Source organism: Jaculus jaculus, chromosome 1 (genome assembly GCF_020740685.1).
Source record: "Jaculus jaculus isolate mJacJac1 chromosome 1, mJacJac1.mat.Y.cur, whole genome shotgun sequence".
Classification (NCBI taxonomy): domain Eukaryota; kingdom Metazoa; phylum Chordata; class Mammalia; order Rodentia; family Dipodidae; genus Jaculus; species Jaculus jaculus.
Genome location: NC_059102.1, coordinates 221,305,021 through 221,323,663, shown reverse-complemented (window position 1 = coordinate 221,323,663; position 18,643 = coordinate 221,305,021). Strand labels below are relative to the sequence as shown.

Here is an 18,643-nt window from a genome sequence, read left to right as displayed (position 1 = left end):
CCTGCTTTGACCACTGCTATTCAGCATGGTACTGGAAGTCCTAGCCACAGCAGTTAGGGCAGAATTAAAAAGCATCCCCACTGGAAAAGGAAGGAGAACTACCATTATTCACAAACAACAGAATTCAATAAAGTCAGTTCTTGAGACAGCCAAAGTTGTTCAACCTAATAAACATGGTCAGCAAACCTGCAGGATGTAAGATCCACACACAAAAATCAGTAGTGTTTCTATATGAGAGCAACACACCATCTATATATGAAAAAATTCCATTTATAATAGCATCAGAAAGAATGATGTTGGAAGGGGTGGCCCACACCTATGATTCTAGCACTTGGGAGACCAAGGCAGAGGATTACAGGTTGGAGGCCAGCCTGATCTACATAGCAAGTATAAAGTCAGCCAGGGCTACAATGCTGCCTCAAGAAAAATTTCATATGGACTTGTAAGGTGTCCCAAAGCTAAAACAATTTTGAAAAAGAACAAAATTAGAGAACCCAATATATCCTGATTTTCAAAGAAATATTATTTATTTATTTGCAAGCAGAAAGATTCACAGATAGACAGAATGGGCATTCCAGTTCCTCCAGCCACTGCAAATGAACTCCAGATGCATGTGCCACTTTGTGCATCCAGCTGTACATGGACACTGGGGAATCAAACCCAGGTCATTAGGTTTTGCAGGCAGGCACCTTAATGGTCAAGCCATCCCTCCAGCCTACCTGCTTTTTGAACTCACTGCAAAGCTACAGTGGTCAGAGTTGGACTGGCCTAAGAATATACACAGAGACTAACATCAGAATTTAGGGCTTAGAAGCAAATCCTCACATCTGTAGTGGGAGGACTTTCAACATGGTACCAAGCCCATTCTATAGTAACAGTCTCTTCCACAGCTGATGCTGGGGCAGCTGGATCCCTACCTCACACCACAGACAGAATTTAACTAAAAGTTGGTCAGGAACTAAAACTTTAAAATGACTAGAATAGGAATGGCTCAGCAGTTAAAGATGCTTGCTTGCAAAGCCTACCAGCCTGGTGTGATTTCCCAACACCCACATAAAGCCAACAAAAAGAATGGTGCAAATGTCTGGCATTCCATTACAGCGGCAAAAGGACCTGGCACACCCATGTACACACAAAATAACTTTAAATTTTTCAAAAAATTATTAAAAGTGGGGCTGTAGATATGGCCCTGTGATTAAGTCACTAGCCTACAAAGCTTAGCGACCCAGTTTGATTCCCCAGTACCCATGTAAAGCCAGATGTACAAAGTGTTGCATGCATGTAGAGTTCATTTACAGCAGATGGAGACCTTGGCATGCTTATTCTGTCTGTCTTCTCTCTACTTGCAAATAATTTAATAAATCAAAATTATTAGGCCGGGCATGGTGGCACATGCCTTTAATCCCAGCACTTGGGAGGCAGAGGTAGGAGGATCCCCATGAATTTGAGGCCACCTAGAGAGTACATAGTGAATTCAAGATCAGCCTGAGCTACAGTGATACCCTACCCAGGAACACCCCCCCAAAAAAAAAATTATTAGGAGATGGGCTGGGGAAATGGCTTAGTGGTTATTAAGGTGTTTGCCTGCAAAGCCTAAGGACCCCGGTTTGATTCCCCAGGACCCATGTAAGCCAGATGTACAAGGGGCACATGCATCTGGAGTTTGTAGTGGCTGGAGGCCCTGACACACCAATCCTCTGACTTCAGGCTCTGGCTAGAACTCAGAAGTTTTTGGGTTTTGTTTTGTTTAAAGCTTTATTTATTAGAGACAGAGAGAGAGAAAGAGAGAGAGAATAGGTGTGCCAGGGCCTCTAGCCGTTGCAAACGAACTCCAGATGCATGTGCCACTATGTGCATCTGGCTTACATGGGACCTGGAGAATGGAACTTGGGTCCTTAGGCTTCGCAGGCTAATGCCTTACCTGATAAGCCATCTCTCCAGCCCCCATTCCTTCTTTCTCTCTGCCTCTTCCCCTCTCTCTCTGTTTCTCATAAATAAATATTTTAAAAAACTTATTAGAAGAAAACCAGACTTTAGTTTAGCAAATTTCTTGCACAGTTAAAGGGAAAATAAACTTAACTTCATCAAAACCAAAAACTCATGCATCAAGGGATACTAACAAGGCAGGGACAAATCACACAGAATGGAGATATCTGCAAACCATGCAACTGACAAGAATCTAGAATTAGAACATATTTAAAACTCATACAACACAACAAGTAAATTTAACAACTTGGATAGACATCTCTCCAAAGATACAGAGAGCCAGTAAGTACTGAACAGATACTCAAAAAAACCAGTCTCCAGGGAGACAGAGAGACAATCATGACTTGTTGACCATGACAGCCATCAAACAGCTCTGTTTTAAACACAAAATGGAAAATAACATGTGTTGGCCTAGATGTGGAGAAACTAAAACACCAGTTCACTATTGGTGGGACTATAAAATGGAGCAAGTTCTATAAGGCAGGTTGTAAGCTCTTTATATAGTTCAACATAGAACTGCCATGAAAGCCAGTAAGCCCAGTTAGGCACAGATCCAGAACTGGAATTGGATGTTCAAATGTGTATTTGAGGAAGGTTGTTCACAGCAGCATTATCTACAATAGCCAAAGAACAGAAACTACTTCAATTTCCATCAGATGAATGGATAAAATGTGATCTATCCATACTTAATATTATTATTCAACCATGAAGAGGAACAGAGCACTCACACATGCTAAATGAGGACAAATGAGAGAAACGAGACAAAAAAGCCACACCATTTGTTATTCCAAACGACATGAAACTTCTAGAACTGACAGATCCACAGAGGTAAGAACCAGTCCAGTGGGTGTCAGGAGTTGAGAAAGGGAAGTAAGAACTGACTGTTGATTGTGAGGGACCTGCTTTTGGGAATATGGAATATTCTGGAACTAGATGCTGACTGTATACACTACATGGTAGACGTACTGAATTTCACTAAACTACATACTTTAAGGTAGTGAATTTTATGTTACAAAATTCTTTCATTTAAAACTTAAAGGGCCGGCGATGGTGACATACACCTTTAATCCCAGCATTCAAGGTACAAGGATTGATGTGAGTTTAAGACCAGCCAGAGACTGACTACAGTGAATTCCAGGCCAGCCTGGGCTAGAGAGTGAGACCCTACCTCAAAAAAAACAAAAAAAAAAAAAAAAAATTTTTTTTTTTTTTTGAAGTATGGTTTCACTATAGAGACTAAGCTGACCTGGAATTCACTATGTAGTCTTAGGGTGGCCTTGAAATGGTGATCCTCCTACCTCTGCCTCCCAAGTGCTGGGATTAAAGGCATGTACCACTACACCCAAATAGGTACATGGAATAAAATAATGACTGAAATGAAATTTAAAAAAAAGTTCAAGGGGATGGAGAGATTGCTCAGCAGTTACAGTGACTGCCTGCAAAGCCCAATGACCTGGGTTCAATTCCCCAGTACCCACATAAAGTCAGATACACAAAGTAATTCATGCATCTGGAGTTCATGTGCAGTGGCTGGAGGCCTGGCGTTGACCACTCTTTCTTTTTAAAGAAAACTTTAAAAGGAGGAAATAGAAAAGGGCAGGCAGGGAACTGGGGAGATGGCTCAGTGGTTAAAAGTGCTTGCTTGTAAAACCTGGCAATGCAGGTTTGATTCTCTAGAACCTACACAAAAGCCAGGTGGCACAAAGCAGTACATGGGTTTGGAGTTTGTTTGCAACAGCAAGGGATCCTGGCAAGCCTATTCATTCTCTCTTTCTAAAATAAATACATAAACTTATTTCAATAAAACAAAAATACAGCCAGGCAAGCTTAAGTTTCAGCTGGGGGAGAAAGCTGGGAGCAGTATGGTTCCCAGTGCTGTCTGCCCTGGCATCATAAGCCTTGGGCCACAACCCTCCGGACAAAGCTCTGCCCTAGCGGGTCACCCCCCACCCACACTGTCCTCTCGTCTCTGCTCCCCAAGATAAGATGCATTCGCCTCCTCAAGCAGACACTATTGGACACGGAGGCGCTGGGCAGAATCAGCACCTTACCGACCCTGCACGCCCCGCACTCACCAGGGACCGCTTGGCCTCAGGCAGAAACTGTCCAAACTCTGAAAGCAGGTCCTCTTGGCCTCTGAAGAGGTTGGCCACCTCAGTGAAGACCTCCTCTTCGGACATACCGCGAAATGGGCGGCCCTTTGTGTGCAGCTGCTCCTTCTGTCATCAGGAAGGAAAGAAGAGTGAGGAGACCCTGGCATCAGCCAGCAGCCCACCAAGGACTGGGGGTGAGGAGGAGTCAACCCAGAAGTTCCTGGAACATGTGAAAGCCAAATGAAAACTAAGCAAAGCTACGTGGTTCAAAGTTAATGATGGATCTGCACATAAACCAGTTCTGGAACCAACTTCACTGATTTGAGACAGGGTCTCCACTCTAGTGCAAGCTAGCTGCCTCAAACTCAGCAATCCTCCTGTCTCAGCCTCCCAAATTCTGGGATGACAGGCATGTGCCACCATACCTGGCTTCAAAACAGTGTATAGGAACACAACTTAAGAGTGGTGCTTGGGCCATCTTTCCTACCTCAGGCTGACATAGGTGACAAAGATGCACACACACCCAGTCAGGAGAGGCAGGTGTTATCAAACAAAGAGGACAGTCAGGGGAAAGCAGGACACACAGGAATTGGTGGTGTATGTATATCCCTGCTGGAAAACACACTTTGGCTACTCACTCTACAAGGATACAGCTGCCACTAAGCTTGTTTTGAAACCATTAATTGGCCTCAGCACAATCACCTGACCAAGACAGTCTAAACTGTGACTAAGCAGTGTGTGATCTTGCATTTGTTCATGTGTCATTTTGTCTGGGACATACATGGTGACTGACAGCAAAAGGTATCCAGTGGGCCTGAGCCAGATGAGACTGCAAAGCCACTGCCATACCCCACCCCAAAGCTGTGCAATCCCTGGTGGGGAGAAAGCTCAGGTGTTGAGATTCAGCTGTCACTGTCTGAGGTTATAATGGCCATATAACTCACAATCTGTCAAACACACCCCACAAAGGGGCTGCACTGTCACATGGCCCATCAAAATGGTTCCTCAGAGTCAACAGGGAGTAAACACTAGACATGTGACCATGTCTATGAACTTGCATATCAAAAAGAATCTCATTTCTTAAGTCAGGCGTGGTGGCATACACCTTTAATCCCAGCACTCGGGAGGCAGAGGTAGGAACACTGCTGTGAGTTTGAGGCCACCCTGAGGCTCCATAGTGAATTCCAGGTCAGCCTGGGCTAGAGTGAGACCCTACCTTGAAAAACCAAAAAGAAAAAAAACTCATTTCTTTATCTGGTGTGTCTTGGTTTGTTTGTGCCTTAACTGCTAAGCCATCTCTCCAGCCCTTGTCTGTGGTGCTGGCAATGGAGCTTTCTGTTTTAAAATGGGCTCTAATGCTGAGGCAGCTTAAAAACCCCATGTCTGGATAAGAACAAGATGAGCTCCTCACAAGCCATCAACTCTCCCCATCAATGGCTATGTTTTATCAGGGCCCCTTCAGAGCTGTGTGCAACCCCTAGACCTTTGCACAGGCCACTGCCAGTACCAGAAGTCCATTCTTCAGCTGTACTCTACTGCTGGAGATTCTGATAAATTTATAAAGATTCTACCTGAGTGTCTTCCATTACTCCTGGGGCTGCCAGTGATTGATTGCCCCAGCATACCTTCACACACACCTTCTCCTTTCTACCTAGCCTGCCTGAGACTGAATGTACTGAATCTAGGCAGCAGCCAATCTTCTGTGGCCCCCAATTCTGGGTACCAGTGGAAACAAAAGGGCACAGGGTCAAAACAATGATGATGTCTGAGACTTTGGCCTCTTTTTTTTTTTGCACATGTATACATATGCACTGTGTATGTGTAATGTGAATACATGTACATGGGCCAGGGGTTGACTTCAGGTCTTCCTCAATTACTCTACTTTATTTACGGAGACAGTCTCACTTTAATCCAGGGTTTGCCAATTCAGCTAGTCTACCTAGCGCCGGGGATCCCATCTCTGCCTCCAGAGTATTGGTATTTCAGGTGGGCTACAACATCCACCTTTTTACATGGGTGTTGGGGATCCTAACTCCAATCTTCACACTTGCATGGTAAGCACTTTATCCACTGAGTCATTTATCCTTTACCTTTTAATTTCCCTAATATGTGTTCCTAAGTACATCAGTGTCTCAAGGAGCAAATTAAAATCAAAATCATGCAAGGCACTGTGGTTCATATCTGCCATCCAAGCACCTGAGAGGCTGAGGCAGGAGGACTATGAGTTCTAAGACAGCCTGGGCTACAGAGCAATAGTCTGTCTCAAAAGGTCAAAAGAAAACCAGGGACTAAGGTATGGCTTGGCAGTGGAGCACTGGCTAGCACTGCTAGTACTCTAAACCCAGCACTACACACAAAACCAAACACAAAAGCTCAGTAGAAATTCCTAGCACCTAATGATTTCAATAATCAGGGAACAATCTCCATGCAGGTGACAATGGATGGCTGTCAGGACCCCAAAGGGCAGCCTGGTCCCTACCTGACTCTCTAAGTGAGTGACTGGGGCACTCACCTGATAGGTGTGCAGGATTTCCAGGAAGGACCTATAGATCTCGGGGTGGTCAAGAAAGCGGGTCTTGATCTTATTCACATAGCTGATGGCATTGTTGAACTCCACAGAGTCCGACTCCAGGGTCACCTGACCTTTGTCCTCCTTGTATGGCACCTGCTGTTTGAAGTCCTCACCACAGTCACCATGGCCGTGCGAATTCTCCTGAGGAGAGTGGAGCAGTGAGTTGCCATGGGCTGGACCCAGGAACAGATGGCAAAAGGCCAAGTCTGGAGTCTGGCCACTATCTGCCAATAGCACACAATCCAATACTTACTCACGCATTTTTTATTGCATGCAGAGAATGGTCCAAGAGGAGGGGAGCTGACAGGGTGCAAAAAGAACACCCCACCAGCTCCTCTCAGTGTCAGAATGGCTGTGCATCCCTGTGGCAGTCTCTCCAGCTCACCTCCCTCATCTTGCCAGAAACAATTCCACTCTGAGAAGATGAAAGTTGAGTAAACCTCCACCTCCCCATACTTTTTTAAGGTCTTATGCTTCAGGCCAGGCTGGCCTGGAACTTCTAATCTTCCTGCCTCAGCCTCCCTGATGCTGGGATCACAGTTGGCCTCCTATGCCTGGCTAACAATTCCTTCACACCGAGAAACCAGCATGAAAGAGAAACTCACAAGGTGCAGACATGGAGGCCATTGAAACCAAGTGAGGTCTGTGTGTAAAGGAAGTCCTCCCATACCTTCCAGTATGCTCTCAAGTGGAAAACAGCTACTTCTGGCAGCAAGCAGACCCTGGAACATACAGGAGCCCTGCCCTCTGACAGACTCTAGGACTGATAGAACAAGGGCCTCCCATACAAGGATCCAGTTCTTGAGTAAGTCAGAGTCCCTCCATCCTGGCTCAAGGCCTTAGGTCATATAACATGTTCTCAGCAAATCTTCTAGAACCATCTTTAACCAGTGTATGATGATCCTGAACACCTCTCTTGTTTTTCTCACCAGCAGCTACGCCTCCCTCCATGCAATATGTTTTACTAACTCCGATTTTCAGCCACATTGGCTGGGTGGTGAACTCCATGAGGGGAGACAATGTTTCTGTCCTTGGTCAAGCTGGGGCTTGGAGCCTTTATCCACTGAAGTCTGGAACACACAGATCATCCACTGTGTCCTCTCTCAGCCCTACACCTGCTGCCAAATGGTGCCCTGAATAGACACAGGGAAGACCAGGCACACACAGTATGCCTACAATAGGTGGTTCTATGGGTATATGCCCATCACATGGTGAGTTGTTAAGGCAGCAGTTATTAATTTTTCTCAGTCTAGAAAATGAAGAAGTGGCTCCTTGGGGCCTTGTTTGTTCTGCACTCTCACAGCTGTCCTTTATTTTGTTTTTATTTTTTTTTTATTTATTTATTTTTGTTTATTTGAGAGCGAGAGATAGCATATCTCACAATAGCCAAAGGGAAGCAACCCACATATCCGTAAGATGAATGGAACAAACATGGTCCTTCCAGAGTAGTATCCCCATCCAGAGGAGTACTGCTCAGCCATGACCACATGCTACATGGATAAACCTTCAAAGCAAGACACTGGGTAGCAGAAGCCAGACACAAAAGGTCCCAGGGATATGATTCCATTTATGTGAAATGTCCAGTACAACAAACACATATGCAGAGACAGAAAGCAGATGAGTGGCCTCCAGGGACTTGAGAGAATTAGGAAAGGTGAGGCTCATTTTGGGGTGACAGAAATGTTCTAGAATTAGTGGTGATGGTTGCATAAAAGTATAAATATGCTGAAAAAACCACAGAATTGTCCATTTCTAAATAGTAATAGAATAGTACTAGAATTTCATGTTATGTGAATGGTATCTCAATTTAAAAAATGCTTTATTATGATCTGGAAAATGTAAAAGCCACCAGCTATACAAAGATAAGTGGCTTTAACTCACAAGTCACAACAAATGAGCCCTTCAAGAACAGCCTAGTTCTTTCTCTTCCTGACATCCCTACCCTGGGGCGGGAGATGCTATTCAAGTAGTTACCACTCTAACCCTGAGCCCTATTGCAGTCTACTTTGCCTGAGCAGCCACATCCTGGACACTTAGGAATGGCTAAATAGTACCAAGTAATAACAGAGCAGCACCCCACTTCCCTTGCCTCAGAGACCAACTTCTACCACAGCAACAGCTAACCTGAGTTATCCATATGTCCCTGCTCTCACTGACCATCCCATTTTTTTTTTAAATTTTTATTTATTTATTTGAGAGCGACAGACACAGAGAGAAAGACAGATAGAGGGAGAGAGAGAATGGGCGCGCCAGGGCTTCCAGCCTCTGCAAACAAACTCCAGACACGTGCACCCCCTTGTGCATCTGGCTAACGTGGGACCTGGGGAGCCAAGCCTCGAACCGGGGTCCTTAGGCTTCACAGGCAAGCGCTTAACCGCTAAGCCATCTCTCCAGCCCTGACCATCCCATTTTTCTCACCATCCACGCTCTCCTCACGTAGTCTCCTGGTCACTGTCACTAATGATTCTGTCCTGTGGCATGGTCCCCTCCTGGCCACCATTCATTTTAACCCTCATTAGTCACTCCTGGGCCCTTCCTTGACCTCTCAGGGGGCTATCAAAGCCTGGGACTGCCCTTCTTCCTGGGGCCTGCTACCATCTCAGATCTGAAACACTAAGCTCCTCTTACCTTTCAGAGTCCCTGACTACCTACCTATCGCTCCTCAGCTCCTTTTCTACCTTGCTGGCACCTGAGGTCTCGGACTCAGATTAAAGTCCAGGCCCAGTTCTAGGAAAATGGTGGCTGCAGGCTGTGCTTGTTGTAACTGCTGGAGCTCCCTAAAAAGAATGGGAAGGAGGCCCTCTTCAGTCACCAGGACCTTGGATCTGCTTGTTCTTCACAGGCTCCTCTTGCTTCTTCTAAGATAGCTGCTGCCCCCAGGAGGGACCCCTGATGAGCTAGGGCCCCTACTTTCCAACTAATAGTTATCCTGTTCTTTCTTGGAACTGCTCTGGAACAGATGCAGAGGAGGCCTATAAGCTGCCACCTCTGAAGGGAATGGTCGGCCAGGGAAGACCACACTGACACTATAAACACCAGCAGGGGTGGCTTCAGGGGCTGTCAGAGGTGGCATTACAACCCAGGCCTAGGCATCAGACTCCAATGCTAATGACTGGATCCCCAGCAGCTAAGTGGGCTCTTGTGGTTCTGTGTAGCCTGTGGCCCACGTGTCTGTCTGCCTCTTCTTTTATTGGGGGATAGGAGTAGTTGATCTCACTCTGTAGCCCAAGTTAGTCTAGAACTTAAAGTTCTCCTCCTGCCTCCGCTTCCTGAGAGCTGGAATGATATACCTAAGCTACCAGAGGCAGCTCAGTCTGACATTTTGAGACTTGTGCTCTAAACTGTGGCTGTAATGACCACCAGCCAAGTGGCATTTCTAGTTGCTATGGCTAGATCATTTATGCTCCTGGCATCTTGGGGGCAGAGGCCAGGGAGGTGGCCCAAGAGAAAGAATGATGCCCCCTCCAACGGACAACCTTGCTGCAATCTAGACAAACCCACCACAGACATCCTCAAGGCTGGGACTCTCTAATCATCTTTCTCCCCACGTAAGGGCACTTCTCATATGGGACTGGCAGGTGCCCTGACAAAAATGGGGGGGGGGGTGTTACATTTCAAAACAGTAAAGCTGGTGGCAGAGTGGCACATGGAGGCTAAGGTGGGGGGGATAACAAAGCTAGAAATTGAATTTATTTTTTGTTTAGTTGTTTTTTTTTTTAAACAATTATTTCTATTTATTTATTGAGAGAGAAAAAGAGGCAGAGAGACAAGAGAAAATGGGCATGCCAGGGCCTCCAGCTACACAGTACACAAACTTCAGACACATGTGCCACCTTGTGCATCTGGCTTACGTGGGTCCTGGGGAATTGAACCTAGGTCCTTTGGCTTTGCAGGCAAGTACCTTAACCGTTAAGCCATCCCTCCAGCCCTGTTTTTGTTTTTTTGAAACAGGATCTTACTCTAGCCCAGGCTGACTTGGAACTAACCCAGGCTGGCCTCTTAACTCACAGTGATCCTGCTACCTCCGCTTCCCAAGTGCTGGGATTAAAGTCTTACACCACTACACCTGAGAGTTAGAAAACTGAATTTAGTTGGGTGCATGCCTTTAATCCCAACACTGGGGAGGCAGAGGTATGAGGATTGCTGTGAGTTAGAGACTACATAGTGAATTTCAGGTCAGCTGGTCAGCCTGGGCTGGAGTGAGACCCTACCTTGAAAATAAAACAGAAAAAGAAAACTGAACTTAAACAAAAGGAAATCTCCAGAGCATTGACACATGAAGCCCTGGAAGGTTCCTTAGATTTAATGGGTGTCATGTTCTGTGAACCTGTTAGAAAGTCAGGAAAATGCCACTTGGGGCTGTCAGGGAGACTGGGGGGCTCCAAAATGCCATAAAGGGAACAAGCAACTATGGCAGCTGGCAGAGGTATCCCAGGAGTGGTTGTCTTTACATTGCAGGAGGAACACCAGTTGTGGAGATGTTCAGAGGCAGTCCTTGTCAAGTCTTTCTGCAGGTCAAGAGGCCCTCCTAGTCACCTAAACCTCCAGTGGAGGAGGAAGTAAGATTGCATCAGGCCTCATTATCTGTCCAACAACTAGCTTTATATGGTGTGTGGAGGACAGCAACAACCCTCCGTATTAAGGGTCTAGCTAATTCAGACTAGAAAAACTGTACTTCCTGCTGAGCTGTGGGTTGCAGAGCCAGGGTCACCAGTCCCACCAGAGCATGCAAGGGAGATGTCCTAGCAGGCACTTTACTGACAAGTGACAGGAACCCTAGCCAGCCTTTAGGCAGTATTCACACTGCTCACCCCACAGACTTCTCTCAGGACCTGCCACTGCTGCAAATGAGCTAGGTTCTTTGTGTCTAAGCCAGAGATTTTCCAGAACTCACTCCTGCTAAGATTTTGTGGTTTGAAAGCAGGAATCTCTGGCCCTTGGATCCTGGGTTCCAGATGCAAATAGGACATGCATCCATTTCCCCTTCAAAAACTATCTGTACTTTTTGGCTTTAATAAGACAACACACTAATGGGGGAAGGCACTGGCCTTGTACAAGAAATAAAAATTTAAAAAGCAGAAATCACACAGAATCAACCTTAGGGAGGGACCTGTCATGGCCATATCACCCTTTCTAGCCCCTCTCCAAATCTCAGCTTCCCAACTGGAAGCCTGGCACATGCTGCACAGCTATCATGCCAGAACTCCAGAGTCTGAGGCAGGAGGATCCTGAGTTCAAAGCCAGCCTCACCTACACACAGAGCCTATCTCAAAAGAAAAGGGACCACAGAGATAGAAGTGGCAAGGTGTTACCATAATAGGAGGCATAGAAGCCCCAAGCCTGAGCTGAGAAATGACCCATGGCAATTTAATGATGCATAGCAACAACAATCAGATCATTCCACATGCATAGAGCAGCTCAACGAGTTTTATTTTGTTGCCAGTTCTGAGATCAACCAAAAGCAACCAAGTAATCAGATGCTTGACTCCCACAAGCCCAAGGTCAAGGGTTAGCCTGGTAAGTAGGTTTCCTGGAAAAGCCTTAAGGGAAGACCTCAAACCACAGCAACTGTTGATGTCATTACTGAACACCAACACCTCCCTGACATCAGTTTTGTTTTTGCAGTGCTAGGGATTGAACCAGGGCCTAGTGTATGCTAAGTGCATGTTCTAACACTAAGCCATGCTTCCAGCCACTACTGTTGATTTAAGTCTTCCAAAAAGATCAATTTGGAAGGTAGAGGCTGCCTATGGCTAGAAGCAATTAGCAAACCTGGAAAAAGATCACAGTGTACACAGGGTTTCACCACAAACAAGTCACGTTTCTTGCTCTGAAGAGCAGGAGGGGAACAATGAGATCCCTATCACTCAAATCTACCTGGCTTGTCAGAGGCGACTGGATGCTGAGCTTGCCATTCTTAGGAATGTCTATTCGATATCCGAGTGGAAGGAAAGCATTGAATCCCACGATGAGGTCAGGGTGCTCATGGAAGAGCTGCGACACACGCCTGATGACGCCAGGGGTGTCAATGCTGGAAGAAAGAACCAAAGTAGGAAAATTCATTCCCAACTCTTGTGACACTGCCATTATCCTAGGCTCAATGATCACACAGCCCCCTAAGATAGGACACAGGAGGCACCACCTGTTGCTAGGTCTGTTGTCTCTCTGCCCTCTTCATTCTGCCTGTGGTCAACTACTCAGGCCTCAGCACCTCACATTTATGGATGGCAAAACTAAGCAGGCCTTCCATGCAGCATGGAATATGACCTGAGAAATCTTAACAGACTGCACAAGCCTGAGTTTTAGTTCCACCTCTACTACTACAGAAGTTCCCTTGCCTACATCAAGCCCCAGTGTCAGTCTTACACATATTTTGGAGGGGAATGCATGTGCATGCATGTTCATATGTATGAGTATGGGAACACATATGCCATAATGTTTGGAGGCCCAAGAACAACTTTCAGGTGTTGGTTCTCACTTTCCACCTTGTTTTAAGGCAGGGTCACTTATTCTCTTTGTTCACTACTGTGTTCAAAAGGCTAGCTGGTCTGCAAGCTTGGGAGGGGGCGACTGGGGAAAATTATGTTGTCTCTGCCTCCCCTCTCCCTTTCAGTATGCTGGGATTACAGAAGCTGGCCATGGCTTCCAGCTTTTACACAGGGTCTGGGGATCCAAACTCAGGTAGTCAGGGTTGAGCCATTTTCCTGGCCCCATGAGCATCCTATTAAAAAATGGGCACTACTGTGAGGTGCCTCAATATCTAATTCTGTTCCTACAAAGCAGCTCATGCGCTTTATTGATTTCTATAAGCCAGGTCCCTCACGATGTTTCCATCCAAGCCCAAGCCAGCTTGAAAACAGGGGGCACCAAGAGAGGCACCTTGAGGACAAGATCTAAGGGAGAAGTCCATACCAAACTAAAAAATAAGATAAATAACATTTTAGTGTAATGAATGCAAATCAAAAAAATCTAAATACCTCCAATCTTTCATGAACAAAACTCAATTAAAAAAAAACAAACCCACGTTAGCCAGAGCTCTGGCCCCATCTCCCCAATTCGTACACTTTTTCCAGAAAGAACCCCTCCCCGCAACAGAGCCTCACTGAGGGAGCCACCAATCCGATGATTTTTGGAGAAGCTGAGGTTCCCAGGGGACCCACAACCTGTGCAAGGTCATCCTGCCGCAAGGGACTGCATTTGGGACGGGGGTCCTGTTCCCGGGAGGGGGAGGGGTGCTGCCGGAGATGGGGGGGCTTGCGGGTTACCTCTGGCTTTTGAACTCTTTCATAATCTCCAGGAAGCCATTGTAGGTGGCTGGGTCGCTGCCAAAGCGGATCTTCACCTGGTCGAGGTAGGTGAGAGCGTCCTCCACCTGTGGGGAGGGGAGGGCTCCAGTGACTCGGGAGCGGAGGCAGGGGGATGACAGGGCTGGGGTGAGCAATGTCAGGTGAGGGTGGAGGGTACCCGCGGCAGGCCTCCAGGAGGGCCCTGGGGAGGAGTGCGGGGTCCCGCGTCGCCGGCTGCGCAGAGGGGAGGCCGAGGCGGGGCCGGGTGGGGCCGCACTGAAGGGCGCACGTTCGTGGGAGTCGCAGGAAAGAGGGGATCCCCGGAAAGGTGGAGGCGACACTCACGTGCACCGGCAGTTTCTCGTGACCCGCAGAGCCCGAGCGACCCCAGCGGGCGCCGCTGAATCCCCGGCCCGCAGAGCCGCCGCCACCAGCGTGCGCCATGTTGGAAATGGTAGCCGCGGTCTGCCCCGCCCCCCGCCGGAGCTTACCGCGCAGGCGCGAGCGACGCCTCCCAGTGGGTGGAGTCTCCTGGCGCCGGAGGAGGGGCGGCGGCGGCGGGCCGGGTCCGCAGAAGGGGCGGAGGGCGGGGCTGTCCCCTGGACTCTTGCGGGCGCTTCCTCCCCAGGCGTGTCGGAGTTGAGGACTGAAGGGTAATGCTGCCTACTTCTTGTCCTGTCCCGCAAGCCCAGAAGTTATTAGTTTTTTTTTTTTTTTTACTTACTTAAGTCTAAAAGAGAAGAAATTTTGCGACATGGAACTTCTATGAAATTCACCTCTCAGTTTTAGAGGTGAGTGGGTGTGGCAGCGCATGTCTGTCATCTCAGCCAGCACTCAGAGGCTGAGGCAGGACAATGATCGGGAGTATGAGCCTTGGCTACATGGTCAGACCCTGTCCCAAAAACAAAAAGAAGGGCTGCAGAGGTGGCTCAGCGGTTAAAGCACTTGCCTGCAAAGCCTAAGGACGGGGGTTTGGTTCCCCAGTACCCACGTAAGCCCAAGGTGGCACATGTGTCTGGAGTTCGTTTGTGGTGGCTTGAGACCCTGGCGCACCCATTTTCTCTATATATGCCTCTCTCTCAAACACATAAAATACTAAAAACAAAAAGAAAAGAAAAAAATTCAGGGGCTGGAGAGAGGACTTACTGGTTAAGGAACTTGTCTGCAAAGCCTAATGACCAGGGTTTGATTCCCCAGTACCCACTGTAAAGCCAGATGCACAAGGCGACATATAAATAAACACAAGTATTTTAAAAAATCAGATTTCAGTGTTGATCCTACCTCAAGAAACTGGTATTTTAGTGATAATAAATACTGTATTAGATTATGAGTCTTCCACTTATATCTCCTGGTATGTTTGTGCATCAACCGTGGGGTGAAAAGCCCTGAAAGATCCTAAAGCCTGTAGCCTGGTATTTTAACAATTTGCCCTTTTCTAGAAAAAGCTTGTGAACCCCCTACTTTGTAGGGCTGATTGACAACAGGCTATAGGCAACACAGCACCCTAATCCAGAGCCTTCTACAGTGAGGTATTGATAAATTATGGACCTTTTACTTCTAGCTCCACTTCCCTATTATTTTAAAAATATTTTTAATTTTATGCAAGTGGTATGGTAACCAATACCTTTAATCCCGTACTTGGGAGGCTGAGGCTGGAAGATGGCCAACATTGTCTACAGAATGAGTTTAAGGTCAACCTGGGCTAGAGGGAGACCCTACCTCAAAAAAAAAAAATATTTGTGTGTGTTTGTGTGTACGTGTCCACAATGTGTGCATGTGGAGGCCAGGGGACAGATTGGGTGTTGTTCCTCAAGTGCTGTTTACCGCTTTTTTTTTTTTTTTTTTTTTTTTTGGTTTTTTGAGGTAGGGTCTCACTGTAGCCCAGGCTGACCTGGAATTCACTATGGAGTCTCAGGCTGGCCTTGAACTCAACAGCAATCCTCCTACCTCTGCCTCCCGAGTGCTGGGATTAAAGGCGTGTGCCACCATGCCCGGCCTGTTTACTGCTTTTTGAGATAAGGTTTCTCATTGTCCTGGAGCCCACCAATTAGTATAGACTGGCCAGTAAGCTCCAGATATCCACCTGCCTCCACCTCTCCAGTACTAGGATTAAAGGGGCACTACATCCTGCATTTTACATGGTTTCGGGGGGATTTAAGTCAAGTCCTCATGCTTTCAGGGCAAGCCCTTTACTCACTGAGCCATTATGCCAGTCCCTCACTTCCCTAGTCTTGATTTTATCACTTCCCAGTTGGAAGTTTGGAAGCCTTCAACCAGTTTTCCCAGGTAAGTGGTACAAAGAACTAATACTTTTCCACTACTGCTTCTAGACTTCCTTCCTTCCTTTCTTTCTTTTTTATGTTTTTTGAGGCAGGGTTTCACTCTGGCCCAGGCTGACCTGGACTTCACTCTGTAGTCTCAGGGTGGCCTTGAACTCATGGCGATCCCCCTACCTCTGCCTCCCCAGTGCTGGGATTAAAGGCGTGCGCCACCATGCCCAGCTTTGCTTCCAGACTTTTATGTTTTGCAGTTTTGAGGATGGAATCCCAGATCTTCTGAACCCTGGGCAAGTTCCTGACCACTAAGCTACATCCCCAGCCTTAGTTTGTTGTTGCCTTTTTTTATTTTTATTTTTTTTGTTTTTCCAGGTAGGGTCTCACTGTTGCTCAGGCTGACCTGGAAGTCACTGTGTAGTCTCAGGGTGCCCTTGAACTCATGGCGGTCCTCCTACCTCTGACTTCTTAGGCTGGGATTAAAGATGTGTGCCACTATCCCAGGCAGCCTGTTTGTGTTTTGAGATAGGGTATGCGGCTGCCCTCAAACTCACCATGATGTGATCTTCCTGCCTCCGCTACTCCAATAGTGGGATAACAGGTGTGTGCTACCATGCCAACACACCCAACTCCAAATTTCCATTTCTTTCCTTTTCTTTCTTTTCTCTCTCTCTTCCTTCCTTCCCTTTCTTTTTCTTTTTTTAACTTTTAATAGGCATCTGAAAAGATAGACCAACAAGTGTGAATTTATTATAAAGCATGCACATCTGTAATCCCAGCACTTGGCAGGTGGAGGTAGGATGATCAAGGAGTTCAAGGATATCCTTGAACTATCCTTGGCTACATACCCAGTTTGAGGCAAGCCTGGGCTATATGAGACCCTGTCTCAAAAATAAATTTTCACCAAGATATATTAAATCAAAGCCACTTTATGGATTGTTTACAATTTGTCAAACTGGGTTTCACTCTGTAGTCTGAGCTGGTGTAGAACTCCTGATCCACCTTCTTCAGTTTCCCAAGCTCTGGGCAACAGGTCCATGTACACATGCCTGATAGACATGTCCTATGCAGTTGGCTGGATTGTGATCAGTCTAGAACCCTTTTTCTTTCTCCCCCCGCCCCATTTTTCAAGGTAAAGTCTCAGTCTAGTCCAAGCTGACCTGGAATTCAGTAGGTAATCTCAGGGTGGCCTTGAACTCACTGCCATCCTCCTGCCTCTGCCTCCCAAGTACTGGAATTAAAGGTGTGCGCCACCACACCAGGCTTAGAACCCTCTTTTTCTAAGACATCAAGTGTTTCTCACACAGCTTTATCTAATGACGTTCCTTCTCCTTGTGAAGTTGGGCCCTTGCTTCATGACCATTCTTTAAGGCTACACAATGAGAACCATTCTATTTGAACATTTCAGTAGGTTGCTTCTCTGAGTACAAGACTGGGCTGAGCTTGACTGTAACTTTATGTCGTTTTCTGGCTTTATCAGTTTCTGCTGTACCAAATTCCTCTCATTTGTTTCTTTCTCTAAGGCTCAGTGTTGTTTCTCTGGAAAGAATGGTGGGTTCTGCCTTCCTCCAAACAATGAGTCTTTTCCAGAAGAGTTTTCAAGGCTAAAGTACATACTTGGATATTTGGGCTGGAGAACATTTTAGGAAAGATAACATCCAAGTTTGTAGGGTAGCCCTTCTGGCTGATTTGTTCTACAGGAATTATGTAAAGAACACTTCTGGGTGGGGGCAGGGCTGGGGAGATGGCTTGGTGGTTAAGGGTGCTCTCTTGTAAAACCTGCTGGCTTGGGCTTGATTACCCAGTACCCATATAAAGGCAGATGCACAACATGGCTTGTGTGTCTGGAGATGGTTTGCAGCATCAAGAGGCCCTGGCACACCCATATTTTCCCTCTCTCTCCTTCTTTCTAAATAAATAAGTTTTAAAAACTAAAAAAATAAATAAATAAAAAATTTCTGGGGCTGGAGAAATGGCTCAGCAGTTAAAGGCACTTGCTTGCAAAGTCTGATGGCCTGGGTTCAATTCCCCAGTACCCATGTAAAGCCAGATGAACTAAATGATGCATGCATCTGGAGTTCGTTTGCAGTGGCAAGAGGTGCCCATACTCACCCTCTGCTTGCCCCCCTCCCTCCCTCTCTCTCTCTTTGTCAAATAAGTAAATTTTTTTTCCAAGAAAACTTTCTGGAAGTTTCAGATAGCTCCCCAGTCAGTGCTCTGTGTGCTATTTAAGAATCCATTCTTTGTTTGAGGAAGCAGTTCTTTGTTCCCACTACTGCCATTTCACTAAATCAAATAAAAACTCTACCCTCTTAAAAAAAAAAATCCTGTCTTTACTGGGCCTTTTTAACTTCTTCTACATATGGGTATCTAATTTTTCTCTCCTTGCCAAAAAGTTAAAACCACTAAACAGCTTCTGGGTTTTCCCTTTCC

At 46.5% G+C, this 18,643-nt stretch overlaps 1 protein-coding gene across 3 annotated transcripts in view; it reads right to left on the bottom strand.

The window, feature by feature from the left end:
• The window catches only part of Sin3b (SIN3 transcription regulator family member B), a 38,946-nt gene extending 24,535 nt beyond the window's left edge, over window positions 1-14,411 (bottom strand). For all 3 annotated transcript variants that reach the window (XM_004665976.2, XM_045148673.1, XM_004665977.3), the window contains exons 1-5: window positions 14,283-14,411; window positions 13,917-14,023; window positions 12,529-12,682; window positions 6,592-6,792; window positions 4,062-4,205 (exon numbers count right to left, since the gene is read on the bottom strand). In XM_004665976.2, coding sequence (XP_004666033.1) covers window positions 4,062-4,205; window positions 6,592-6,792; window positions 12,529-12,682; window positions 13,917-14,023; window positions 14,283-14,381 — 705 coding nt within the window. In that variant the 5' untranslated portion in view covers window positions 14,382-14,411. The remainder of the gene's footprint in view (window positions 1-4,061; window positions 4,206-6,591; window positions 6,793-12,528; window positions 12,683-13,916; window positions 14,024-14,282) is intronic.
• Between the last annotated feature and the right edge of the window lie 4,232 nt (window positions 14,412-18,643).